Source organism: Pongo pygmaeus, chromosome 14 (genome assembly GCF_028885625.2).
Source record: "Pongo pygmaeus isolate AG05252 chromosome 14, NHGRI_mPonPyg2-v2.0_pri, whole genome shotgun sequence".
Lineage (NCBI taxonomy): Eukaryota > Metazoa > Chordata > Mammalia > Primates > Hominidae > Pongo > Pongo pygmaeus.
Window position 1 is genome coordinate 26,917,767 of NC_072387.2, and position 8,084 is coordinate 26,925,850.

General features: G+C 48.4%; 1 protein-coding gene across 2 annotated transcripts in view; it reads right to left on the minus strand.

Moving 5' to 3' along the window:
- The window catches only part of XPO4 (exportin 4), a 124,877-nt gene extending 123,649 nt beyond the window's left edge, over positions 1-1,228 (minus strand). Inside the window, exon 1 of one of the 2 annotated variants that reach the window (XM_054447269.2) lies at positions 857-1,228. In XM_054447269.2, coding sequence (XP_054303244.1) covers positions 857-925 — 69 coding nt within the window. In that variant the 5' untranslated portion in view covers positions 926-1,228. The remainder of the gene's footprint in view (positions 1-856) is intronic. The other variant, XM_054447270.2, reaches the window with a different exon arrangement.
- Positions 1,229-8,084: the final 6,856 nt, after the last annotated feature.

Genomic DNA, 8,084 nt, shown 5'->3' on the forward strand with positions numbered 1-8,084 from the left:
CCAAAACATCTACAAACACCGAAGTCATAATTTACAAAAACAAAGCTAAGCCAGCAAATACAAACACTGTTTACCGAGTAACTGAACGTAGTTTATCCTTACTTCTCCTCCTTGCATGTAATACTTTTATCCTTTGACTCGGCCTTCTAAAATTCCCTTAGTAAACAACCTCATCGAACTGTTTATTGTAGTGTAAGCATGAAGTCAAAGAGTAGCATAGACTCAGTTCTCCAAATCGCGGGAGCTTTAAGGAGCTTAGCACTAGACCAAGTTTTGCCCCAATGACCTTGGTCTCAACGATTCCCCTCCCTCCCTCCAGCCGGCCCGGCCCTTCCACGTGCTGCCGGCTGCAATTACTCCAGAGGTGGCTGCATGTCAGCGAAGCGCTAGAGGATCCGAATGCACAGGAAACAAGGATTGCTAACAGCACCCGGGCTGTGCCATCCAATCCCTCCCGACACCAACTCCCCAAGAGCGCTCACACAGCCCTACAAATTTCCCCCACCGAAGCCCTACAGGGATAACCCCAACCTCCTTCCCGGCGCCTTGCTCTGCGACCCAGTCTGTGGAGCAGGGTGTAAGGTGAAGAAATCCTCTTTGCTACACCACTATATTCCCACGCCCGACGGGGGTGCTGGGCAGCCAGGGGAAGGGGACAGCTCCTGGAAGGAGGGGACGACGGCAGGAGGAAAGTAGGATGAAGAATCCTGCGCCACGCCACCGCCACCTCCTCCTCCACTTCCAGGCTCCCTGGAGGCCCTTGCCAGTCGCCAGCCCAGCGAGCAACAAGGCCTGGAGTGGCAGGGCCGACCGGGGGCCCGCGAATCCCGGGGTCTGAGGGGCGCGGCGTCCTCACCATCAGAACTTTAGCCGCGTTCTCCAGCTGAGCGATCACTTCTGGGGGCCCCAGCGCCGCCGCCATCATGGTCTCTCTTCAATGACGCGCCATGCGCTGCATTCTGGGAGCGGGCGCCGCGGCCGGCCAATCGCCGCCGCGACCCCGGAGCCTCACGCGCTCCCAGGGCCGTCGCAGTCGCTGTTGACGCCGGCGTCGCGGCCTCGGCGGGTCTGGCCGGGCTGCGGGGTTCCGGGCGGCTGGGAGGGGACTAGCGTGAGCCCGGCCGCCGCGCTAGGGCGGGGGCGGCCGCAGCCGGCGCGGGGCGAGGCCGGGGCGGTCTGCCCAGACCGCTGCAGCCGCGCGCCCTGCTAAGCTCCCAGCCCCGCGCATGCGTGGTGTCCGGCGCCCCGGCCTCGCGGTAACCCCGGCCCTCTCCCCACTGCCCTAGTACAGCCGGCCCGGGGACCCGCAGATCCACGACGCCGGTTCTCTCCCTCCGTTCTCAGCCTTGCACACCGCCTCTCCTGGCTCCTCCTTGCCCTTCCACGCTCCAGCGCCTTGCAAGATTTCCTAAACTTGGAATCGCTCTTCCAGCTTTCCCCTCCTGAGAGCGCACCTCCTTTCAAAGTATCTCTGTCTCCTGCTACTCTGTTCCTTCTTGCTATGGGAGAACATTCCAGGATAGAACGCTTCGTTTCCTTTCTTTTTTTTTTTTTCTTTTTTTTGAGACAGGGTCTCACTCTGTCGCCCAGGATGGAGTGCAATGGCCCTATTTCGGCTCACTGCAACCTCCGTCTCCCGGGTTCAAGCGATTCCCCTGCCTCAGCCTCCCGAGTATCTGGGATTACAGGCGCCCGCCACCACGCCCGGCTAATTTTTGTACTTTTAGTAGAGACGAAGTTTCACCATGTTGGCCAGGCTGGTCTCGAACTCCTGACCTCAGGTGATCTGCCCGCCTCGGTCTCCCAAAGTTCTGGGATTACAGGCGTGAGCCACCGCCCCCGGCCGAACGCTTCGTTTTCATAATGGAGGGCCTTGGCCTTCTGCAGGAGAATCATCCAAATGTATTTGGGCACCGGGTCGCTGGGAGACCCTAGGAGGAAAACCCGTCTTTGGCTCTTGCCGTTTTCACTCTTTAAGGGCTGGCTCACATAGGAGAGGGAGAAAGCAGGCACAGGGGAGAAAGCAGGGACAGGAAAGCCTGACCTTGACTACCTGGCTTCTCAAATGCAGTAAGATCAGCTTTGTCGGCCAGGCGCTGTGGCTCATGCCTGTAATCCCACCACTTTGGGAGGCCAAGGCGGGAGGATCATTTTAGCTCAGGAGTTCGAGACCAGCCTGAGCAACATGGCGAGACCCTGTCTCTACCAAAAAAAAAAAAAAAGCCCGGTGTGGTGTCTTGCGCCTGTGGTCCGAGCTTCTCGGGAGGCTGAGGCGGAAGGATTGCCCAGAAGGTCGAGAGTGCGGTGAAGCGAGATCACACCACTGCACTGCACTGCAGCTTGGGTGAGAGGCTGATCCTGTCTCAGGAAAAAAACAAAAGGAGAAAAATCAGCTTTGTTGTGTTTGTGGAATCCGTGTTGAAAGGCATATTAGAGTATCAAGTAATTAACCTTCCCTCCAGTGCTCCAGTTGCCTCTAGGACATTCCAGGCAAGTGGTCCTGACAGCTGTTTGAGTATTCAAACCAGTGCTGTTAGGTTGTTCGGATCAGGGGTTTGTTTCATTTTGAGCTGACATCTACCGTCTACATTCCTATAACTTCTTTTTGGTGCTTATTCTGCCTTCTGAAACAACACAGACAGTCAAATTCGTTTCAGTATTTGTAAGTTTATTTTTTGTTGAAATCTTCCTGTTTCTTATTCCTAGTTATAAGAAAGCCATACTGTTGAGGTTTTATGTCACTGCAACAGAATGGCTGTGTGTGTGTGTGTGTGTGTGTGTGTGTGTGTGTGTGTTATGGAGTCTCCCTCTGTCACCCAGGCTGGAGTGCCATGGTGCCATCTCAGCTCACTGCAACTTCTGCCTCCTGGGTTCAAACAATTCTCGTGCTTCAGCCTCCAGAGTAGCTGGGATTACGGGTGTGCACTACTACACCTGGCTAATTTTTGTATTTTTAGCAGAGACGGGGTTTCACCATGTTAGCCAGGCTGGTCTTGAACTCCTGACCTTAGGCGATCCGCCGCCTCAGCCTCCCAAAATGCTGGGATTACAGGCATGAGCCACTGTGCCCGGCCACACGGAACTGCATTATTAGCTCCATTGGAAAATATGTTGTTTCTTGTACTTGAAGTCTCTGCAACTTGAAGTAGAGAAAATGAATTAACAAGGTTTGCATTGATTGAGAAACAAAGTAAGTTTTATTTTATTACTGAAGTTTAAAGTGAGCCAAAATGCAGTTAATGGTCCTTTTTAGTAACTAAGTGGTTATCATAGGACCTGACATATAGTAGGCACTCAATAAATATTTGACCAAGTATAGCAATCTACAAGAAAATTACAAAATGATTCTAGTTGCTGCAAAGAGTAATTACCAAAGATCAATGATATTGTGCAAATATGTAGATAAACAGTTTGTAACAGTAAATGTTTGAGACTTGTAATGCTTCAGATTGGGCCTTGAGTTCCAAAGTATTTATTTTGTGCAATTACATTAGAACTTTGCAACTACACGTGTTTTAAGAAAGAGGGCCAGGTGCAGTGGCTTACGCGTGTAATCCCAGCACTTTGGGAGGCCGAGGCAGGCGGATCATCTGAGATCGGGAGTTTGAGACTAGCCTGACCAACATGGAGAAACCCCATCTCTACTAAAAAAAAAAAAAAAAAACAAAATTAGCCAGGTGTGGTGGCACATGCCTGTAATCCCAGCTACTTGGGAAGCTGAGGCAGGAGAATCACTTGAACCCGGGAGGCGGAGGTTGCGGTAAGCCAAGATCGTGCCACTACACTCCAGCCTGGGCAACAAGAGCGAAACTCCATCTCAAAAAAAAAGAGAAGGCCGGGTGCAGTGGTTCACTCCTGTAATCCCAACACTTTGGGATTTGCCTGTAATCCCAACACTTTGGGATCTGCCAAGGCAGGCAGATCACCTGAGGGCAGGAATTCAAGACCAGCCTGGCCAACATGGTGACACCCCGTCTCTACTAAAAATTAGCCGGGCGAGGTGACACATGACTGTAATCCCAGCTACTCAGGAGGCTAAGGCAGGGGAATCGCTTGAACCTGGGAGCCGGAGGTTGCAGTGAGCCGAGATCGTGCCACTGCACTGCAGCCTGGGCAACAGAGAGAGACTCCATCTCAAAAAAAAAAAGAAAAAAAGAAAGAAAGAAAAGAAAGAAGTGTTGGGTGTGGTGGCTCTCGCCTGTAATCCCAGCACTTTGCAATGCTAAGGCAGGAGGATTGCTTGAGCCCAGGAGTTCGAGACCAGCCTGGGCAACATAGCGAGACCCCCATCTCTACAAAAAAATAAAAATAAAAAAATTAGCCAAGTGTGGTGGCGCATGCCTATGGTCCCAATGACTCAGGAGGCTGAGGTGGGAGAATCACTTGAGCTGGGGAGATAGAGGCTGCAGTGAGCTGTGATTGTGCCACTGCACTCCAGCCCGGACCACAAAGTGAGACCCTGCCCCTAAAAACAAACAAACAAAAAATAGGCCGGGCACAGTGGCTTGTGCCTGTAATCCCAGAACTTCGGGAGGCCAAGGCAGGCGGATCACTTGAGGTCAAGAGTTCAAGACCAGCCTGGCCAATGGGGTAAAACTCCATCTCTATTAAACACAAAATTTAGCCAGGCATGGTGGTGCGTGCCTGTAATGCCAGCTACTCAGTAGGCTGAGGCAGGAGAATCACTTGAACCCGGGAGGCGGAGGTTGTAGTGAGCTGAGATTGCACCACTGCACTCCAGCCTGGGTGACAGAGTGGGACTACATCTCAAAAAAAAAAAAAAAAAAAGGCCGGGCACGGTGGCTCACGCCTGTAATCCCAGCACTTTGGGAGGCCAAGGCGGGTGGATCACCTGAGGTTGGGAGTTCGAGACCATCCTGGCTAACACGGTGAAACCCCGTCTCTACTAAAAAATTAGCCAGGCGTGGTGGCAGGCACCTGTAGTCCCAGCTACTCGGGAGGTAAAGACAGGAGAATCGCTTGAACCCAGGAGGCAGAGGTTGCAGTGAACCGAGATCACACCACTGTACTCCAGCCTGGGCGACAGAGACTCCATCTCTAAAAATAAATAAATAAATGAAAATAAAAATAAAAGGGAAGGGAATATATTTTTATCAAATGTGAGGATTAATTTGCTTCCTTTCAAATTAACAGTATTTTGAATTTTGAGACTTTACGAAGTGAGGTATAGACATCTCACATAATGAAGCCATGAATTTCAGGGCAGAGCTGAAATTGTAGGATCTTAATGTTGGAAAACACCCTAGAATTTGCCTATCAGTTAACTTTCCTCCAATGCCTGACTCTTGTTATTCCTTGATTTATTATTCAATAACAACACTCTCCTGGGGCAGAGGTGGAGAGGGTAATTGCAGCCTTGTCATGCGCTTTTTTTTTTTTTTTTTTTTTTTTTGAGACGGAATCTCCCTCTGTTGCCAGGCTGGAGTGCAGTGGCGCAATCTTGGCTCACTGCAACCTCTGACTCCCGGGGTCAAGTGATTCTCCTGTCTCAGTCTCCCAAGTATCTGGGACTACAGGTGCATACCACCACGTCTGGCTAATTTTTGTTTATTTATTTATTTATTTTTTTGAGAGGGAGTCTCGCTCTGCCACCCAGGCTGGAGTGCAGTGGCGTGGTCTCGGCTCACTGCAACCTCTGCCACCCAGGTTCAAGCGATTCCCCTGCCTCCGCCTCCCGAGTAGCTGGGACTACAGGCACGCACCACCACACCTGGCTAATTTTTTGTATTTTACTAGAGATGGAGTTTCACCATGTTGGCCAGGATGATCCTGATCTCCTGACCTCGTGATCTGTCCACCTCGGCCTCCCAAAGTGCTGGGATTACAGGTGTGAGCCGCTACGCCCTGGCCATATGCTCTGTTGCTTGTTTGTTTGTTTGTTTTTTTGAGATGGAGTTTCGCTCTTGTTGCCCAGGCTGGAGTAAAATGGCGTGATCTCGGCTCACGGCAACCTCCGTCTCCCAGGTTCAAGCGATTCTCCTGTCTCAGCCTCCCAAGTAGCTGGGATTACAGGTGCCCACCACCATGCTCGGCTAATTTTTGTATTTTTAGTAGAGACTGGGTTTCATCATATTGATCAGGCTGGTCTTGAACTCCTGACCTCAGGTGATCCGCCTGCCTCAGCCTCCCAAAATGCTGGGATTACAGGCATGAGCCACCGCGCCCAGCCTATATGTTCTTTTTTTAAAATAAAGATGGGGTCTCACTATGTTGCCAACACTGATCTTGAACTCCTGGCCTCAAGCAATCCTCCTGCTTTGGCCTTCTAAAGTGAAGATTACAGGCATGAGCCACCACACCTAGTCCATATGCTCTTTAGATCCTAAAATAGAAGAGGAAGAGAATGTTGTTCAAATTCAAATAATTTCTCACTAGGCATGAAAGAAATGTTTATAGTTTAGAAAAAGGTAGATGCCTGGTTAAAATGTTTCTGAAACAAGAACATCTTACAAATAGATCCGCCTGCTTTTGGAGTATTCCTTTTATAACTGTGATGCTATGGGCTCCAAAATCATTCCTACTTATTTTTCACAAAAAGTGATCTGTTGAGTGAGTAAATTATATATTTTTCCTTGGAAACATAGGGTTGTTTGGTTTTGTGGGTCTTTTAAAATGGAAACCAGTGGGATTTGCCTTATAACCACTTTATATTTTCTGTTTTTCCTAAGTTAGTGGCTCTCCAGGAACTTTTGTAAAACAAAGATATAGTTACTGCTGACATTCTGGTACAAAGGAAAAGCCAACAGTTGTGCATAACAGATAGTGATACTTTAAAACTAGAAGAGATATAGAGCTGATACAGTCAAGATTTTGGAACTGAAAATACATTAAGGATTCTGTTTTTCAGATGAAAAAATTAAGACCCAGAGAAATTAAGTAATCTATGACCAAGACAGTCACCTGTCTTGCATTAGACATCCTTTGTGGTAAAGTGAACAAAGGCTGGAATTCACATCAGAAGAACTGGATTTGTATTGCATCTCTGCTTCTTATGAACTTTGTTTATTGAGTAAATAACATCTCAGGACCTCAGTTTGACCCTGTGTAAAGTGGAAATTATCACAAGTGTGTGAGATTCAAGGTAGATAATATATTTGAGATAACTTTGTAAAAATGTAATGTCTATGAATGCAAGGTAATACTGTTATGATAGCGTGGCAGTTGATTGAGTACTTACCTGGCACAGTGTTTGATGCTATAAGAGTCACTGGAATTGAAGTCATGGCCTTTGCTTCCTGAGAATTTGAGTTCTAGTTGAAAAGATGAGACTAATGCATTTAAAAGAATAGCAGTTAATTCATTTTCTGTTACTTCCTTCACTTTTTTCCAACCGTACTGTAAAAAAATTGGTCTTTGTCTCTGATTCCTTATTCCTGGCACGGAACACCTAAAACCCTTGGAATTTCCTGAGTGGTAGAAATCTTTTTTGTTAGTTTCAACAAGCCACTTTCAATCATACCTGAGTTTGAGTTGATGAGGTGACTTAGGGTGGGTTCCCTAGATAGCCTCAGAATGGGCTGGTCACCAGAAAGCACAAGTAATTAGAGGGTTGGAACTTTCTGCCCCATTGGCCTCTGGGGAGCAGAGGGGGTGCTGGTGATTGAGCTCTCAAAACTCTGCAACAATGAGATTCAAGATTCACTGAGCTTCCAGGATGGTGAATGCATGTGTGTGCAGGGACACATCCCAATACGGGGGATAGAGGCTTCTGCACTTGGGACCCTTCTGGACCTCACTGTGTGTACCACTTCATCAGCCTGTTCATTTGTGTTCTTTGTAATAAACTGGTAAATTTAAGCTTCCTGAGTTCTGGAGTTCTAGCAAATTATCAAATGTAAGCAGGAGATCATGAAACCCCCAAATTATAACCAGTGGATCAGCAGTATGAGTGTTCCCCAGGATTTGTGACTAGCATTTGAACTGAAGACAGTCTTGTGGGACTGATTCTTTAATTTGTGGGGTATGCAGTAACAGTGAATAGTGTCAGAATTGAATTGAATTGTAGGACACTCATTCATTTGTTTTAGAGAATCACACACCAACATATGGATTGTTGGTATATG